This window comes from Carassius carassius, chromosome 14 (assembly GCF_963082965.1).
Source record: "Carassius carassius chromosome 14, fCarCar2.1, whole genome shotgun sequence".
Lineage (NCBI taxonomy): Eukaryota > Metazoa > Chordata > Actinopteri > Cypriniformes > Cyprinidae > Carassius > Carassius carassius.
This window is the reverse complement of record NC_081768.1, coordinates 12,573,988-12,595,171: the sequence shown is the minus strand read 5'-3', so window position 1 is coordinate 12,595,171 and position 21,184 is coordinate 12,573,988. Positions and strand designations below refer to the sequence as shown.

Sequence of the window (21,184 nt, the reverse complement as noted above, 5' to 3'; positions counted from 1 at the left end):
ATAAAACCGAAATCTCAATATGGATAAGTACAATTATTAAATTGCAAAAATGTGATTTAATTAAATATAGTCTATGCATTGTGTGTTTCGGAGTGAAGTGCGACACTGTGTTCATTTACACGCATGCAGCTCATGATCCAGTGTTTTCAGTGTTTTAGAGTGGCTTGGTTCATAGTAAATTCTGCAAGCGTGGGTTTAACTAAAATGCATATACAGCAGTATTTTTTTCCAACCAAATAACTGTCATAATGTTTCTCCAGGAATTCTAGACTTCCATGGTTTAGACAACCCATGTGAGCTGACAAATTTGAGACTTGTAAAAGACTTGGTTACTTATTTTCTATTCACTGTGCACTAAATATTGCATTTCAACTTGCTAGCTACAATCTAGCGATGCCATATCATGTTCACACACACTCGCTCATGTCTGCTTATGATGAAAATACCATTAGCATGTCAGTCACTGTTTATGAATAATTTACATCAGAGTGCCGAGTCACTAGACTGGGAAAACAACCAGTAATGTAAGTGAAAGGCATTTTAGCCTATAAGAGCTTTTTTACTGTTGTTTTAATGGAGGTGAAGGACAGGAACTCTGTGCTGTCTATCTACAAGGTGAGTGCAGGAGAAAATTAGAGGTTATGAGGGGGTTGAGGGTCAGAGGTTAAATAAGTTAAATCTACAAGATGGATAGTGGCATGACGGATGAAAAATAAATCAGTAGGAAAGAGCAAAAGGCAGGGTAGATAAAGAATGTAAACTGCATTAAGCTTCGCTAATCTGAACCCAGGACACATTCACTTAGCCAAAGCCAATGTAGGGTCAGGAGATCGATGAAGCGCTCTAGTATTGCCTTATTTCTCGTTTTATCTATCTTTCGTCTTCTTAAGTAAACTTTAGGTTTGTCTGCTAATTTCACCCTATGGCTTCAACTTGAAGCATCTTTCCATCTTAACTGTGTGTACATGTGGAGTGTTTTGTAAGGAGCGCCATTGGTGCTCTTTGTACCTGTTCTTGCCTGAGTGAGCACCAGGGGAACACTCTGATGCAAGGGGACGCAATGACAGAGCAGAGTGATGCCAATCCCCCTGCTTGTGTGTGTCTGGCTGTTTACAGCCAATATATCACATCCCATCCATTCACAGGCATGAGTGATCATGCCAGTCTTTCAGCATCTGTTATGTACGTGGAATATCGGAGTGATACAGCATTGTGTCGGCTCATCAGCGAGCTTCAGTCGGCTGTCTGTTCTTACCGTTGTGCATCTGTGTGCATACACCGATATGTTCGTGTGCAAGACCATCGCAATGTGTCGACTGGTTGCTGGTTTTGCACGTCTTCACACGTCTTCATTAACATGACGGGTGCAGCATTGCTAAAGCATTTTTTCAGGAGATGCTGGGCTGTCATAAACACATTTCGTAAGGACAGCTCAGCGCCAAAGACAACAGCGGCCCAACATACCCCTGGCCGCATTAAACTCATTCAGGGAATTGCATTAATTCCTTGTCTCTTTATTTTCCTCTAGCTTTCTCTCTCCATGTTCCAGTCTTTCCCATGGTTACTTAGACACGGCACACATGTTTTCATTCCCTCCCTCTTCCTGGTTCTGTCCTCCTCCTCTACAACAGATTGCCTTATTCTGTCTTCACTGTTCTCCTTTCTCCTTGGTTACTTGAACAATCAACCTCTTTCTCAGCCTGGTCTCCAAACTATGGCGTTTCATTACTAGACTTTCTCTTTTTTTTTTTTTTTTTTTTTTTTTTTGTGGAAGTAAGATTCTTAGGATTAGCCGCTGCGCTGCACATCCTCGTGTTCTCCAGTGATTTCTAGGGTTGCTGGGTAAATTCCCCTTTGCTCCATCTCTCGTTCTTTTCTGTCTGTCTTTTCTTCCTATCTTTTTTAGTATCTTCTCTTGAGTCCTGATGAAATTTTGCTGGAAGGTTCATCTAATCGTATCCCTCTCTAGAGAACCCTGCTGCAGATAAAGTCCTGATGTTCACTAGCACACTGATATTTGCTTTGTCATTTTTTTTTCTATTGTGTTTTGTTTGCATTTTTTTGTTTGTTTGTATTTTGTGTTTTTGTTTTGTTGTTTCCTTTTTCATGTTGCTTTTTTGTGATGTTTTCATTTTGTTGGATTTTTTTTTAACTGTATGTTTGTTTGCATTTTGTTTTGTTCATCTTTTACTTTTTCATAGTTTTAACTTGCAGTGCTCCTCCTTACCCTCATTACATGTGTGAAGCCACATTTCTCAAAGGCATAACTGGTATTCTGATGATGCAGCAGTTCACACACACACACACACACACACACACACACACACATTACTAGGCAAAAGCTCATTACATGTATACAGTGCTGTACCATTTAACATGATTTTTAAAGTGAGAACTTGTTTTTGCCACATATTTGAATAGAATTATTCACAATTATAAGCTTTTGGCTGCTTGAATTTTATTTTGTAAATGATGACAGCTTATTGTCTTAAAGGGATAGTTCATTTTCAAATTAAATTTTGGTATGTTTTAGCTTACCTCAAGGACATCCAAGATGTAGGTTTCTCTGTTTCCTCAGTATTTCCCATTTTGATATTTTTAGGTCCAACCGTTCTTGTCTGTGACTCACATAATGGATGTCTATGGTCACCACCTCAAAGAGCATGCAAAGAGGAGTCAAAATTAAACAATTCCCCATCGTAAGTACACATTGATGACCTAAGACACGAAACGAGCGGATTGTGTAAGAAAACGAACAGTATTTATATCGTTTTTACCTCTTGTACACAACCACGTCCAACTGATCTGAGTTTCGCGAGTGCTTCCCGATGTGACGTGCACGCGCGCTCTGGCTTTAGTCTGCGCAAGCGCGGAAAGCGCCAGATGCGATCTCTCGCGCGTGTACATCACTCATTGTTTACACTTACTGCCTATGGTTTACACAGATTTCGGAAGTATTACCTTTCACTGTGAAGATCTAAACATATTTAGACGTACAGGAAATTGCAATGGAAGAAGATTTCAATATATCCATAGACAACATTGAATTTTTTTCACAACCATATTTATTTGAAACAGAATACACAGACCAAGTACTCAGGAGCGATCCGCTGCAGCAGCACGTCTTCAAGCCTAAGAGACAGAGATCTCTTCAAAATTGGTGGTGTTTTAGTAGCAAGTGTTGTGAGATGCCAACAGAAGTAGAGAGCATATGTTGTCACGAATGGAACAACTACAAGATGACGAGAGGACATTAACAGTATCACATCACTCGCCTGCCTGACTGAAGAACCTGAGTTTTCTCCTCTGTTGAGACGCAGCGTTTTGCACGTTGTGTTTAGTTTGCCACGTATAAACTGGAGGCGACGTCCAATGCCAGAGGGACCCAATGGCACGCTGTCAATAGAGTGAGTAATGTGTTGTATTTTTATTATAAACGCAACGATTATAGGGTGCATTATAAACATTAATTTATTACAATTACTGCATTATATTTCAGACAGTGCAGATTGAAAGCGTAGCGTGTGGTAAACAATGAGTGATTTACACGCGCGAGACATCACATCCGGGGCTTTCCGCGCTTGCACAGACTAAAGCCAGAGCGCGCGTGCACGTCATATCAGGAAGCACTCGCGAACTCAGATCAGTTGGACGTGGTTGTGTACAAAAGGTAAAAAATATATAAATACTGTTCGTTTTCTTACACAAACCGCTCGTTTCTTGTATTAGGTCATCAATGTGTACTTACGATGGGGAATTGTTTAATTTTGACTCCTCTTTGCATGCTCTTTGAGGTGGTGACCATAGACATCCATTATGTGAGTCACAGACAAGAACGGTTGGACCTAAAAATATCAAAATGGGAAATACTGAGGAAACAAAGAAACCTACATCTTGGATGTCCTTGAGGTAAGCTAAAACATATCAAAATTTAATTTGAAAGTGAACTATCCCTTTAAGTCTATGTTTCCACAATACAGTATATTGGTTTGTTAGGGTGTGATTAGTTTGAAAAAATGCATTTACACTATTATTGTAATTATTCCCAATGCATGTGTACCTTTTTTTTTTTCAGAGGTTCGTAAGACAGGTTAGGGTTCTTCTGGTCCACAATGCACTTGACCACTAAATCAAAAATGAACTAAAGATCTATAAGTGAGCACCTTTGCGCCTCCGTGGAAGTAATACTTGTATTTAGCAAAGAAATTAGCTGACTCTGCTCTAAAAGAATGTGATTATAGACAAACAACAATCCACCACACATCACTGGCTCTGAATCAGAAAACGAGACTGGTTTCAACGTGTTTTGTGAGTGTAATGTAATCCATCGCATCGTGTTAATCTTTTATTTTTCTTATTAATATTTTTCCTGGCGAATACACATGCACATACAAACAATATTTATCTGTTTTGCCTATTCATTCTGTTTAAATGTCTGGAAATTATTAGATCTAACTGATAAACGTTTGAGAGTGTGCTTATGAATGTTTCAGAAATCTGAGGTTTGAAAAGAAAAGTTCTCAAGCGCAAAATAAGACTTAATGACTTACAGGTTGGTCTTCATTATAATCCACAGCGAGTGAGCGTCTCTCAACATACCATTTTCTATAATTACCACAGTCTCTCTGATATGATACATTGAAAGAAAGACAAAGAAACGGTCTGTGTCCATGTTTTAAGGCGAAGGTAATGTTGGGCATTACTCCATCACTGCCTGAGACGTGTGTGTTGACATCAAGGGTCAGAGGTCAGAGCGTTCAGCTCACCTCTCCAAAATTGGCATTTTAGGGTTTGAGTGCTTGTGTGTGCATGTCGTCCTCTATATGTCCTTCTACTGAGTGGTAATCAGGTGAAGTAGTTTGTTGAGGGGAGAGAACATTCCTGTGTGTGTGTTTGGAATAGAGTGGGTAATTGTAGGGAGTCTAGAGAGGGCCTGTAATCACCCTGGCCTTAGGAAAGAATGCTGCTCATCTTCTCATCTAATTACACCCATTTAAAGCAGCCTGGCTCCACGGCTCAACCCGAGGAGGAAGGGGGTGGGGTATGTGTTGGGGGTAAAGGTGCACAGATGGAGAACTCCCCGTGTACTCACTATAGTAGTAAAATTCATATACCCATATATCATTTCAAATCATCATAGACACCTTAATTAAATAATTACTGGTATGTCAGATGAAAAATACCTTCTTTTTTTTTTGACACCAAAATATTAAAACAGAGAAATATAAATGATAAAGGAGCTCAGCTTGAATCCAAGATGAAAAGCTTCTTCCATCCAGATATGACACTGCTTCTGTCCTTTGGAAAAATTATCTTGAAAAATTTAGTTCTGACAGGAAACTATCAGGAAGGGAGCACTGGATGATGTTGAATTCAGTAATGTGCTGTTCCATGGAGATCTGTGTATCAACTAAAGGTCCTCAGGGGGATCTGGTCCATGTGACTAAACGTCATGGCAACCAGCCACACACATACAGAGCCACTGGCACCGGTGCCACCTTGCATTCTCACAGCTATGCACAACATACACACCCATGAATTGCTGTCACTTGACTGACGTTAAGAGCTGTTTGTTTCAGTGATCGCGTTCACATGAGTAAAAATCCCTCACTTGATCTTACTTTTTCTTTCTCCCCCTGGTGTTTGTCTGGGGGTGATTGATGGTTTGGGGGTTCTCTGTCTGTTCCCATGCGGTAGGTGGTGTTGGGGGAGAGTGGTTTTCAGAGGGGGGGCTGCGGAATGGGGCAGTTATTGATGGTGGCTGATAAATGGGCTCAGTGGGGGGTGGCGCCCTCTAGCTGCGCCCCAATACAGAGTCAGCAGCACAGGAAGAAGAGCACTGATGGGCTCTCCATCTTCATATCATTCCTATGGAATGTGTCAAATGCCCATATAAACACTCTAGAAACTCAGGAACTACATGATTTAAGAGGAAAATTCACCCAAATGTGAAGATTTGCCATCAGCTTCTTACCACTTTTATGTTACTTTCATGATAATATATATAAATAAAACAATAAGTAATAAACTTTCATATAATTTAATAAAATATTATACATATATGTTTGTATGTATAAATAGAAATAGAAATTATATATATATATATATATATATATATATATATAATTTATATTTATATATATATTGCACTTTAATGTGTAAAACATTTAACTTTTATATATTTTTCTGTATTGCTTTATTGTTTTAAATGTTTAGTTTTTTTTGTTATAAGAAAAAATAATAATAATTTCAATACCGTGATAATACCGTATACCGTTATAAAAGCATGATCAATTAACCGCAACTGGAAAATTTGATACCGGCATATCCCTAAATATAATATAATATAATATAATATAATATAATATAATATAATATAATATAATATAATATAATATAATATAATATAATAAATATAATATAATATAATATAATATAATATAATATAATATAATATAATATAATATAATATAATATAATATAATATAATAATATAATTAGGGATGTCCCGATCAGGTTTTTTTGTCCTCGAGTCTGAGTCCGAGTCATTTGATTTTGAGTATCTGCAGATACCGAGTCCCGATCCGATACTTCTATAATACATAAAAAAAGAATAAAGAAGAGCGAAAAAACAGATCCAGGATGTTCAATAAATTACATTTTGAAATATATTCAAATATAAAACAGCTATTTTAATTAGGCTAGTAAAAATATTTCAAAATCTTACTGTTTTGCTGTACTTTGGATCAAATAAATGCAGGCTTGGTGAATAGAAGGGACTTCTTTAAAAAAATAAAAAAAAACTTAACAAGCTTACTGTTCAAAAACTTCTGACTGGTAGTATAGGCAACTTTAATTTTTCTCTAATTTCTAGCTTTTAATTGGCTTAGAAATCTATAAATGCTGGACAATAACAAATAATAATGATTTGTTAATATACTACAAACACTGTTTATCACATAATAATGCAGAATAGTTTCTATACTGTAATAAATACTATGTCAATCAGCACTGCATTTTTCATACTTTATTTATCACCTGCTGGAGATGACTTGAAGAACAATTTATTGTCGTGATCGTATATTAACGTCTTCGTGTTTGCATAAGTTTTTGTTTTCCTGTGAGCACCACAGCATAGCTGGACGCTTTTGTCCATATTAGGAATATCCTGATATCAGCGCGAGAGCGCGCTCCGGCTTCGAGTATGAATAAGACACACACTGCATGAGAGTTTAGCGCTCTGTGATGTTCATCTCGCTGTATTCTGGGTCTGAATGAAATATCAGTTCATGCGCAAACTATCATGTCTCTTTGAGTTTGAATCTATATTTATTCACACCAGCTCTTGAAAACAAAGTGATGTCATGCCGCACGCGTTGCTGTGTGGAGTCAAAAGGGTCTAACTCTGTGCCACTGCATAACAAAAGATGTGTTAAAAATGAATGAGAATATATATATATCCGAGTCCTGATCGGGAGGTAACGTCTGATTCCGATCGAGTCTGAAACCACGCGATCGGGCCCGATTTCCGATCACGTGATCGGATCTGGACATCCCTAAATATAATTAATATAATATAATATGATATAATATAATATACTATAATATAATATATGTTTTCTTTTAAATATTCACATTTTGAAAAAAGTTTGGAAATGACTAAATAAAAAATATTTTTTATGTTTAGGTGACCTTTAGGAAACTTTACCTTTTAGAGTCCAAATCTAATTTACAGTCCATGTTCAATTAGCCTTTTTTAAAATCTAAAACAAACTTAAAGTTTTCCAAAAAAAAAAGGTTTTATCCACAAAATTTAACCCCAACTTCCAATTTCCACGGATCCATTGACAAATGCCCCACCAAAACTCTTGGATTTCTTTTTTTTTTTTTTTTTTTTTTGAGATTGTCTGGTCAAGTAGGTTTTTTTTTTTTGGATTTTTGAAAATGACCACCAATCATTGATATTGAGAACTAACACACACCACAACATGTGTTTCTTTGTGTCTGTTTACACACCAACATACATCTCCTAAGGGACTTCAGCGTCTGTGAAAATGCATGTACATGTGCCTATTTGTCCGGCGGCTCTTAAAATGCGCTGAACGTGTGAGAGCAGCATTCTTGTCAGTTCAAATATCTGCTTCCCACAAACCCTCACCTATGCCAATCTGCCAGCCACCCTTGAGACTCAGTCTGCACACATACCCTCATACACAGAGGACAGAAATAGCCCTGTCACAGTAGAGCTTGTTAACATGCTAGATTCAATCAAAGGCGTGACATTTCTGTTGCCATGATGATTCTCGAGCCATTATTCTTAGATCTTGATCTCACACCTCATTTGAGTAGACGCATGTGTGTTTGTACATGCTAGTGTTAACATGTTGCAGTTTGTGTATTTGTGTGTATCGGTGAGAGAATGCCAAGTGATAACAAGCTCAACTGTCCTACAAGGGAAGAAGTGTTGATTCTAATTCAGATTAGAGAGGAAAAAGAGGCTGATAAAGTGAAGGGCATTCTGGGAAATCCATCCAGGGTGAAATATGTCTTTCATGTTTACTGATTGTTTTTGTTCTTTTATGTTTTGTAACTCTTGTCCTCTAACATCACTCAGTTTTTCTAAACCCGTTTTGCCTTTTTCTTTATGCAGTGTGCATGGCAATTTAGCGAGTAAAGACAGTTTGTGTGTGCGTGCAGTGAACTCGTTGTGACCTTGTAGATTTGCGATGTTACTGCTTTCTTTACGTTAGATGTGTTAATGGACCGCCAAAACCTGTCAATATACACCTTTCTCACCCGGTGTTTATAAAAACACACTCTGTAGCAGGATGTGTCACTCTCTCTTCCTGTCTCGAGTGGTTTTTATCTGTTCTCACTCGATCTTGTCCTTTTCCTACTGTCTTCTTTACACCATTTTCTTGATTTCTTCCATGACACATCTGTTCCCCGTCTCCATTTACCTTTACCCTTGATTCTTCTTCTCAGTGTAGGCCCAGATGGAGTCACAAAGCATTTTTCCCACATATTTTCTCACTAAAATTTTAAGGGAAATTTACAGAATTTTGTGGAATGGATTTAAATATGGCCTGTTATGTAATACTAAGATTGATAGACATTTATTGGCAGCTGGAAGCATATCAATAAGGCAAAATACTGAATAAACTAACATGGAAGGGTGAAAATGTGTAGAACAGATCTGTCCAGCTCATGTTTCTGTCCTTGCTCAAATCCAGATATTATGTGTGTGTAAATTTACTTGGAATATCAATCACTCATAATTATCCTATGAGAAGCACCAGGGGATGTTTTATTATCCATCCCTCATTGTCTATCTTTAGTCCAACCTGTGTGCCTATTACTACAGTGTTCCTGTGGAGAACTTGATGATGATGATGATGATGGTAGTGGTGGTTAGAACACACACACACACACACTCTCACTCTCACTCTCTCTCTCTCTCTCTCTCTCTCTCTCTCTCTCTCTCTCTCTCTCTCTCTCTGCTGTTAAAATGATAAAGAAACCTGAAGTAGACCAGGCAAAACTCATTGATATAAGGTGTGTGCGGTCCAAAATGAACTTTCTGACACCTGCCAGTGGGTAAATATTTCTAAGTGCCCATGAAACTAAATTTAGTATTATATTTTTGGTAAAAAAAAAAAAAAAAAAAAATTTGGTAGTGGCAAACAGTGCATGTCATTTTTATTCCATATACACTAGTAGTCTATTTATACAAATAGTATACACTTCTGTTAAAAAGTTCTGGGTTGGAAATTTTTTTTTTTTTCAAATATTTTTGAAAGAACCCTCTTATTCTCACAAAGGCTGCAGTTATTTGATACAAAAACACAACAAAACCAGTAATAAAGTGAAATGTTATTACATATTTATTTAGATATAGATATAGTAAACTACAATAGCCTAGTTTTGCTATTGTAGTAGCCTATATTTTTCTGTGGTGGCAAAGCGTAACATGATCCTTCAGAAATCATTCTAATATGCTGATTTGCTGCTCAATTAACGTTTGCTAATTATCTTTGTGACGAGAGGGGTGGGGCTGAGTGCCATAGGAATGGAGCGAGGCCAGTGGAGTTAATGTTAATGCACTACACCTGCTCCACTCACCGGTCTGGAGTCCCACGTAGGAGCTCCGGTAGGATAAATGGAGGAGTAACGACAGTGCAAGAGGAGAGAGGACCAGGCCGGGATTTTTTTGTGTTTATTTTATTATTAATCTTTCAAAATTGTACTGTATTTTTCAAAAACATAACAAATTACGGCTTCAAAAATGTGAATGTTAGTGTATTTCTTTAAAAAGAAATAGCAAAAGAATAAAAACCAAAGTTCAGTATATAATTATATTTATTAATAGCAATAAGCACAAACACAGTTCTTCTGCCAAACATGGTTGTGCAATAAATTAACCATAGGCTGATTAAAGTTGCCAGGCAACGTGATCCATTAATAGATTATTGAACGAAGGTGTGAGAACAGGTTTCCATAAATCAACAGTTTTCGACCTCATCCAATCAGACACAATCATAAGAACAGGTTATTTTGTCAGTTAAGATGAAACATAACAGGTTGGTGTAACACAGGTTATATCAAACACTTGCCGAGGAGTCAGTTACACTAGCTGTTTGCTGTGCAAATTACTGTAAAGTGGTATTTATTTTAAAATTTGTAAAATGTGTTTTTCTACCTGTTTTGTGTTGAGTGCTATCACATGGGTTTGAACAGAACATCTTAAAGGAGAGGTTCACAATCTTGTCGTTTAAAACCTGTCTGGTTTTCCTTCTGCTGTGGAACCTAAAATATATTTTGAGGGGGTTGAGCTATCCCTTTACATACCCTTTTCACATCCTCATTATATTTCTGTCAATAAAAATACTAATAAGTAAGTAGTGAAAACCACTTTAGGGCAGAAGATTTGAGCACTCTAGTACTTAGAGTCTCTGTGGGCAGGTTTTTACCACTCATTTTCACCGCTTGAGGTCTGACTGTTGAGAAATGTTGATTCTCAGCATTGATGAAGTCCAGATCCTCTAGTTTTCAAAGCATCATTATAAGAGCTGCAAAGTTGAGGGTAAAGCTGTAGTCAATATATATTATGTGGACTGTAATGACAGCCTCTGTAAGCTAATGATAAAGTGTGACTCCCATAACTGCAGACTTTCTGGAGCTAGCAAAATTGAGGGTCTGACACCCTCTGTGGCTTCTTGAGTGAGCGTCGCCATTCTTTTGTGTATAAATGTGACTTGCATTGTTCGTTTGCGTGGGAGAGAGACAAGACAGATCCAGGAACATTTTTGATTTTAGGCCACATCATTGTTAGCCATGTGTTTGTTTGTGCGTGTGTTGTCCCTTTGAGCATTTCTGTTTTTCTTCCATTGCAATCTTAACAGAATTGCTTCACGCACATCCCAAATAGCATCTGCCTCTGCTTTGGACCCGGCCTTGTTTTTGTGTTCATGAGTGTGCGTGGTTGTTTGCACATATGTGTGGATGTTTACACCCTTCCCAGAGACTGAGATCTGGGAGGCTTTGGTCCCGGCTGTGTCTTGTCTATCATTACCGTGATAAAAGACCTGCAGTCGGGGGCCTCTTAAGAGCTTCCCTCTTTTTAGGAGTGCCAGGACCATTCCAGCTAAATTGTGGGCTGCCAAAGGGCCTGATGGGTATTCATGTCTGCTCTTCAAACTTTTTTAGAGCCTTCTTTGTAAAGTCAGTGTCCAGTCCAGTGGAGTATGAGCTATTATGTGTTTCAGGCAAGTTGTGCTCTTCCAAATATATGTATATATGGATATACATACAAACCTCCTTATTTACTTTTTAGCCTCTTGTTTTATTTTTTATTTTTTGTGTTCATTTTTTGATTTAGTCTTTATTGTCCGCATTTTTTTTTCTACATTTATTTCACCTTATTTTTAACAATCAAGCTAATTTTACAATTTAAGAAATCAAGCTTTGTTGATTGACAGACAGACATACATTTAGACAGGCAGATAGACAGATAGATAGATAGATAGATAGATAGATAGATAGATAGATAGATAGATAGATAGTGCAAATCTAAAAACCATCATCTCCTTTCCATATGTTCAGTCTGTATCTGTCTCACTGATTCTATCTTTTTCACACTGACTTTCACACGTTTTGTCACCCAAAAGATCCTGCATTCACACACACACACACACACACACACACACACACACACACACACACACACACACACACACACACACACACACACACACACATACACATACACACACATAAAGAACTCTAGCACACATTCTCTCTCAGCTTCTTTCCTTGTTTCCACAAAATGTCTTTCTTTTTTCTTCTTCTCTGTGTGTGTGACAGGGAATGACAGGCTATGTTTTTGACTGGTGATTTTCTGTAGCAATCGATGCCATATGGAGGTAGTGTGGAAAAAGAGAAACACAATTGCTTATCGACAGAGAAGTCAAAGTCTGAAAAAGACAAGCTGACAGCTGTCGGAGGAGAGAGCAACACAAAGGGAGGAAAGGAGAAAAGGGAAGAGAGAGAGAAAAAAATAGAGATGCAGAGTTAGTCATTGGCACAATGCACTTTCATGTCTTGAAAGGGAGAGCGATGTTTGTGAAAGTGCTGAAACGATTTAATCTCTCTGTTAACAAAGTATTATTATTTTTTATGCTTTTTTATGACGTGCAGAGTTTATAATGGTGACAATTTTGTGAACACCATCCTCTAAGATATTGCTTGAAATGTCAAGAGGATGCTTTGTGTAGTCTGTGACTAATGGATAAAACACTTTTTTGTTTAACTCTTTTCTTATTTTGTCTTTTATTTTAATATTTCATTATTTTTTATTTTTTTTATATATTTTGTATTTTAATCTGTACTTTAGGTATATATATATATATATACAGTATATATATTTTGGCAATATTGGTTAGATACTGAGTGTGTGTCTTAATGTTTTTTTGTTTTTGACTGTGAGCTTGAAGAAAGGGCGTAGCTGTCATAAAATGACACAAAGTTGGACTGACACTTTCAGCTATAGGACCTTCTATGTGTGACCTATCTGATGTGTGTGTGCGTAAATTAGATTTGATTGTGTGTAACACACACAGTAACACTAAACAGGGCTTTGCCTATTTGTAAAATCTCAAGATTCTGTGCAATAAATAATATTGAGACATTCATTTGACTATATTGTGAAGTAGCACTGAAGGTGTAATGATTTGGAAATGTTTGTGATAATGCATTAGTGGTCAAGCCTAGTTTTTTTGCTCTCTTTCTCTCTATCCCACTTTCTTCCTCTGTTCTGCCCTTTCTATTTTGACCTGCCCTGTATAGTGTTCCACCTCCTTTGTATGTGAAAACACCCTCCCAAATCCAATTTTCAACTTGCTCTTCCCTCACCTCTTTCACCTCTGCAGTCAGTGGACAAGTCCAGACCCTGTACCTCTCACACACGCTTGTTCCATCAAACACAGAGGCACACAAAGACAGTTGACCCACATGTCAGCCTTCAGAGCACTTATGATGTCTCCTCACCACCCAGTCTCTCACGCTCTCTCCATTTCTGTCCTTTAGTCTTTCTCTTTGGATCTGCATTTTACCATTTATTAAATTCTGACCAGGTGCGAGTTTTAGGGGCACTTAACCCACAACCTGAACATGAGCTGATGTGCGTGAGAAGAATATTTCTGGCTTAAACCAGAGTTTGAATCAAATTTCTTTTTTTTTCTTCTTTTTTTTTGGTGGTATATTACATTTTATTTAGTGATTTCACTGACATGGAAATGATCAGATAAGAGAAATTAGTAAATATTTAACATGTACAATAAAAGCTGTGAAATATTACTATTTAAAAAACATTTATGTTTTTAAATATTTTAAATTTAATTAATTCCTGTGATGGCAAAGCTGCTGATTTTGAAGTCCAACCTGCTACAGGATATGAATGAGAACTTAATTATGTTCCTGCACTGCAGCAAGATAAGCTGTGCAGTCAGAAATATTTTAGTCACATCATTACAATGCCAGTTGATGACAGTTGTACATGCGTGATAATTAAACTCAAGCAGTGCCTTCAACCATGAGAGCCTTTACAGTTTAATGGGTGAACTCTCCCCTGTCACGCCCAAAAGGAGGTGTCATCTCCATCGGAGTCGGATTTTTGTTTGTAATTGACTTTGTTGTCATTTGTGATTATGCCTGTCAATGAGAGAGCTGCTTTGGGATGAGTTTTTAGGCTTGACATTGACTATTATTTCGATTTTGCAGACTAGGGAAGAATAGAAATTGAAAACAAATGTAGTGCATTGAGCTGGGGGGAAAACCCCAAGGATGTTTACTTATCTGAACATATGCTTTCAAGTCTTAGCACATTATCACTCTAGTATAATTAAGGTTAGTCAAGAAAAATAGCATTTCACAGCCCCACCCCAACCAAAAAAAGTGCGCTCTGAGAAGTGTTTGCTACAAATCACAGAAAGTGCAAACCAACAACTCTCTGGTTTTGCCCTGTGGCGCCAGTGTCTGCAGACCTCATTTTCACTCTGTAGTCAATAGTCTGTGTAGCTTTTAATGCTTGAAAGGTTAACAGCATTGTCGTGTTGGAGGTGACAGGGCCTGGGTGCGGAGCCGTGAAACACGAAGGCCCCTGGATGAGCTCTGTGCTGGGAGGGATCTGTCACTGGGAAAATGTCAGGGGATAATGTGTGATCACTGGGCATTTCAATGGAAGGTCAAGCTCCCCCACCTTCATCGTGGCTCTGTGTGGACTCCCCAGGGATGCCTTACTGAGCAAACGCTGTATTACTAGAGTACTGTACACTTGAAATGTCACGGACCGAGTCTTTTTCAACACACACTGACTGTCTCGCCATTACCCCTCAGGCCAAACTCATTTGCTGTGACAGATACATGCTTGTGAATAAACTGTACACATGTTCTTACCTCTCTGTCTCTGTTTTTGTAGATGGCAACGATTACAGCGAAGTTCTCCCGGACTCATTTCCGTCTGCCCCGGCCGAACCGTTACCGGAATTCCAGAGCGAGCCAGAGGACGCCTTCATAGTGAAGAACAGACCTGTCAAACTTTCCTGCAAGGCTGCGCCGGCCACGCAGATATACTTCAAATGCAATGGAGAATGGGTGAACCAGAATGACCATGTGACCAAGGAGAGTCTAGACCCTATCACAGGTAAAGTGTGGAGATATGGACAAAAAATATGTGGACGCCATATGTGACCCTGGACCACAAAACCAGTCTTAAGTGTCAATTTTTCGAAGCTTTCAATTGATGTATGGTTTGTTAGGATAGGGCAATATTTGGCCGAGATACAACTATTTGAAGATCTGGAATCTGAGGTTGCAATATAATCAAAATATTGCAAAAATCGCCTTTAAAGTTGTCCAAATGAAGTTCTTAGCAATGCATATTACTCATCAAAAATTACATTTTGATACATTTATAGTAGGAAATTAACAAAATATCTTCATGGAACATGATCTTTACTTAATATCCTAATGATTTTCTGCATTAAAAAAAAATCGATAATTTTGACCCATGCAATGTATTTTTGGCAATTGCTAAAAATACACCCCAGAGATTTTTTGTAATTTTTGTGGTCCAGGGTCAAATATGTGATTGTTGAACATTGACTTGTAAAACCATAGACATTAATAGGTAGTTAGAGGTTAGAATTAATATCAAACATGCCTGTTGGAGTACGGGTGTTGGCTTGGTAAAGTTTCTATGTACTGTAGAATAGGTTACACTTCAGAGATTGATTCCAGAAAGTTGACAGTTGAGTCGATCCCATTCATTTTCTCCACTGGGGAATTGATTTTGAATGAACGTACTGTATAAACTTTTAAAGACAAACATACTGTGCTAAAAACATCAACAAAAATGTATTATTTTAAGTAAAAAAGCACAGTCTGGGGCTTGCAATTTTACTACATCTGTCAGAAGTGATGCATACATTTAAAACTTGATTGATATGTTCCTGTTTTTGTCCTGTCTTAGGTCTAGTAGTGAGAGAGGTAGATATCTCTGTCTCCCGGACGCAGGTAGAGGAGTTGTTTGGACTGGAGGATTATTGGTGCCAGTGTGTTGCCTGGAGCTCGGCAGGCACCACAAAGAGCCGGCGGGCTTACGTCCGCATCGCCTGTGAGTTTGTGTTCAGCAGCTTATGTGATCTGTCGGTGTCACATGCCTTCTTAGGCAGGCTCTCTGCATTTAAAAGACAGAACCTGAAGAGAAACCTAGTATTCTGACTATAGGACACTCACTATTTTTCCTTGTGCTATTTTAATTCATAACACATGCTTTTTTGGTTGTTGTTTTTTTGCTTGGAATTAAAAAAATAAATGGAAGCACTTAGATTTTTTTTGGTTGTTTTTGTAAAAAAAATATTTTTGTGTTTATCAGACCTAAGGAAGAACTTTGAACAGGAGCCACTTGGTAGGGAAGTGCGTCTGGAGCAGGAAGTCTTGTTGCAGTGTCGTCCACCAGAGGGCATCCCGCCTGCTGAGGTGCCATATCGCCTTCCTATCCTTTCTGTTATTGTTTCAACCTCCAACTGGGTTTTTTCTCAGTTTGTTTCATGCATAATAACTAACATACAATCTTTGATTGTGGCTGTACTATAATATTGCAGGCTTGATACAACTTTAAACCACGCAGGATATTTTACACTGTTTATTTTCATTCAGTTATACCTTTTTTGTATTCAGAACATGCCTGGTGCTTTTTGAATTTTCTGTTCAAATGGTTTAAAGTGCAGTTTTTGTCCTGATGCACATCATTCTACGTCAAAGTGAATGGATTGATTTCTTATAATGCCACAGGTGGACTGGCTGAAGAACGAAGAGCTCATTGACCCCGCGCTGGATTCAAACTTTCTAATTACCATCGACCATGACCTCATCATCAAGCAGGCTCGACTCTCTGACACGGCTAACTACACCTGTGTGGCTCGCAATGTGGTCGCTAAGCGACGTAGCAGCACTGCCACACTCATCGTCTACGGTAACCACTTGACCAATCAGAATCCCTGCAGTGATCCGAATCGTTGATTGAAACTATCAAGGGGAATTTCTCTAGACAAAAGAAAATTAGAATCACACCTAGTGTTTATGAATATTTATTATACGGCTTTCTGAAATACTCAGTTTCACCATTTTGCAGTTTATAATGATCATTCAACATTTGACCAAAGTTTCATGTTTTTTTGTCTTTCTTTGCACTCTTTTTATTCTAGTGTAATTTAAATATTTTAAATATTTTCACTGCCATTCAAAAGTTTGGGGTCAGTTAATTTTATTGTAAGAATCCATTTTTGTACATTAAGGATGCATTAAAGGTTTATAATGTTATAAAATATTTATTTTTCAATGATAACATACATCCTTGGATGCTTTTCCTACAGTAATTTTGCAATGACTGGAGACTTTGTTCCAGGAGGTTGTGTCATCAGATAGTTACCAATGATCCTGAAGTGTTTCGACCCTTAACCATAACACTCTACTGTTGGTGGGTCAGCAGTTGTAGCCAGCCATTCAACTCCTTCCTCCTGCCAAGAGTCTCTCTTTGTTGCCTCCCCAAGTCTTCGCACTTCCTTCTTTCTCTCAATAACCTTCACTGCAGTGTCTGTCATCAGCTTCCAGGCTGATTGGGTGAGGAAGCCCCCCTACATCCAACCTCGACTGGGTACAACCATGCCTGCCAACCTTTGTCCCTGCAGTCCTGCACCAGATCTTTATAGTGTTTAGACTTCCTTTCAAATGCCTCCTCCCACCCCTCTTCCCACTGCACTGTAAGCTCCACTAGGATGATCTTCTTTCCTTCTTTGGAGAAAAGGACCACATCAGGTCTTAAGGTTGTGTGGACAACATCTGTGAACTGAAGCCTTCTCCTCAGGTCTATCTAAGCTCCCATGCTTGGGCAGACTGCAGGAGAACCTGGTGGCTTTGTCCCCTCCTTGACAAATGTTATACCAGGTGGCATCTTGCTCTTATGTTGACATTTCCTGGTTCTCTCCTGCTCTAGGATGTCAGCTAGCACAGTCAGTACTTTGTCAGTGCGCCATCTATATCTGCCCTGGGCAAGCACAGTCTTACATCCTGTCAAGATGTGTGCCATCGTTCCCTTTTGCCCGCAGAGCTTACTTGTTGGGTCATCCCTCATCCCCTATTTGTGTAGGTTCACAGGGGTTGGAAGGGTGTCATAGATGGCCCTAAGCAAGAATGAGATCCGGTATGGCTCGAGTCGAGTCTCCAAAGGTCAGCCCATGACACCTTCCTCTTGGGGAGATACCACCTTGTCCAGGCTCCCTGGAATCCTAGCTCCACTTTGCCTTCCTTCCCTCTTCTAGGTCCCTTATTTCTGCCTGGACCAAGTCTCTTCTTTCCCCCACCTTTGGAAGTGGGTTATTCCTAGGCCTTGCCTTCCCATGCATGGTGCTTCTATGATATCTTTGAGCATTAAGTTTCTTTCTGCTAGGGCCAGAGATGCTGAGGCCTTTCAATTCCATCCTGACCTGGTTTTTATTTTTATAATATTATATAATTCTATATTTATAATAACTGTTTTTACTCTACTTCTATTCTGAAAATTCTTACCAACCCCAAACTTTAGAATGGTAAGTTACATAATATTTCTGCACAAAATCAATATTTTATGTTAATTTATTAATTAATTTGGTAAGCATCTGTGTAATAAGTGGGGAAAAATACATTAATCTATTTATTTTAAAAAAAAAAAAAACCCTTGAGGAAGTTTCAAGGTACTCTCTGCTTTAAATCAGGGTCCTGGTTGTCCTGTAGGATTATGTCATGCTGACTCACTGTATGTTATCTTTCATGTTTGATATAATATGCAGTTCTTTTGTACATTGTGTCCTGTTGTGTAGCTCAAAGTAGTTCATTTTGCATTGCTGCTTGTTTTTCTTTTAATAGTCCAGTGAGTGTATCTAACAGGCTTCATTCTCCTCCGAGCAAACTGCATATCAGTTGGCTCATGTATATGTTTATCTGGCTCTCCTTAGTGAGTGGGGGCTGGTCATCCTGGACAGAGTGGTCAGAGTGCAATGCTCAATGTGGGCGGGGTTGGCAGCGACGGACACGCAGTTGCACCAATCCAGCACCGCTCAATGGAGGAGCCTTCTGTGACGGCCCACCATTCCAGAGAGTCACCTGCACCACCCTCTGTCCAGGTGAAGACTGACACCTGTCACAACCTTACATGACACACTATATTCATACGATCCACTAACAGATTCATGTTTCGCTGTGTAAATGCTCATTATGTATTTTCCTAGTGGACGGAGGCTGGACTGAGTGGGCCAAGTGGTCAGCGTGTGGGACAGAGTGCACACACTGGAGAAGCCGTGAATGTCAGGCACCCCCACCCCGTAACGGAGGACGTCACTGCAGCGGCAGCATGATGGAGAGCAAGAACTGCACCGAGGGACTGTGTGCCCGCTGTAAGTCACATGACCTACATATATGTATATGTATGTATATGTATATGTATGTATGTATGTATATATATATATATAGGTGCTGTCAAACGATTAATGTGTGTGTGTATATATATATATATATATATATATATATATATGTATGTATATGTATAAACGATGCATGTATATATTCTTGAAAAAATATGTTATGTCTATGTTAAATATATTTATATATAATATAAAATAAGAATATAAATTATTCATTTAAATACATTTGAATATTTCCAAAATATTTACTGTAAGTGTGCATTTATATATACATAATTGAACAGTATACATACATATATTATGTAAACAAAAACTTTTATTTTGGATTTAATTTCATTTGACAGCACTAATATAGATATATAAGCACACAACAAAATTACTAAAACTTCAACTAATTTTAAAGTAATGTTACTAAATATGTATATTTCAAATAAATGCTGTTTTTGATCTTTTGAACTTTCTATTCATCAGAGAATCCTGAAAAAAAAAATCATGGCTGATGAAAATTCAGCTTTGCTATCACAGAAATAATTGATATTTTAAAATACATTAAAATGGAGAACAAATGTACTTAAAGCTAAAATTAATACCATTAAACATATTACTTGAAATAAAGTACATGTAACTGTAAAATATTTCAAAAAATTATTTCAGCTAGTTGCCAGGGCAGTGTTTCTAATTTTCATTTAGTAAAAAAAAACAAAAAAAAAAAACTGGTCCTCACACCCTCAGAAAATGAGTTAGCAAATGGCTGTGAGCACAGATGGACAAGAGGGTAAACGGTGAAGTATGGGCAGCCAGACAAAATATACTTTAATACTAGCAAGTGAAGAAACACATCATGGTGAGCCAGATTCATCTTGACACTGGATGCTCAACCCAGAGCTGATTTTGGAAGAGCACAGCTGACAGCATTGAATTATCTCAGGAGAACATCAATAGCACGCTCACACACACTCACACTCACATATGCACACACTATTCAGCCAGAACACAGTGCAGACTGGAAGTTTAAGTGCGGTCTGTCTGGGCTTAAAGTTGGAGCACAACCCAGATTCAAGCATCAATAATGCAGCATTGACACACACACATACATATATATATATATATATATATATATATATATATATATATATATATATATATATACAGTACAGACCAAAAGTTTGGACACACCTTCTTATTCAAAGAGTTTTCTTTATTTTCATGACTATGAAAATTGTAGAGTCACACTGAAGGCATCAAGGGCTATTTGACCAAGAAGGAGAGTGATGGGGTGCTGCGCCAGATGACCTGGCCTCCACAGTCACCGGACCTGAACCCAATCGAGATGGTTTAGGGGTGAGCTGGACCGCAGACTGAAGGCAAAAGGGCCAACAAGTGCTAAGCATCTCTCGGGGAACTCCTTCAAGACTGTTGGAAGACCATTTCAGGTGACTACCTCTTGAAGCTCATCAAGAGAATGCCAAGAGTGTGCAAAGCAGTAATCAAAGCAAAAGGTGGCTACTTTGAAGAACCTAGAATATGACATATTTTGTGTTGTTTCATACTTTTTTGTTATGTATATAATTCCATATATAATTCCACATGTGTTAATTCATAGTTTTGATGCCTTCAGTGTCAATCTACAATTTTCATAGTCATGAAAATAAAGAAAACTCTTTGAATGA

General features: G+C 38.1%; 1 protein-coding gene across 3 annotated transcripts in view; it reads left to right on the top strand.

The window, feature by feature from the left end:
* unc5b (unc-5 netrin receptor B) overlaps positions 1–21,184 on the top strand; it is a 57,178-nt gene that overhangs the window by 25,016 nt on the left and 10,978 nt on the right. For all 3 annotated transcript variants that reach the window (XM_059566147.1, XM_059566148.1, XM_059566146.1), the window contains exons 2-7: positions 14,975–15,199; positions 16,028–16,171; positions 16,433–16,536; positions 16,852–17,032; positions 19,050–19,217; positions 19,323–19,487. In XM_059566147.1, coding sequence (XP_059422130.1) covers positions 14,975–15,199; positions 16,028–16,171; positions 16,433–16,536; positions 16,852–17,032; positions 19,050–19,217; positions 19,323–19,487 — 987 coding nt within the window. The remainder of the gene's footprint in view (positions 1–14,974; positions 15,200–16,027; positions 16,172–16,432; positions 16,537–16,851; positions 17,033–19,049; positions 19,218–19,322; positions 19,488–21,184) is intronic.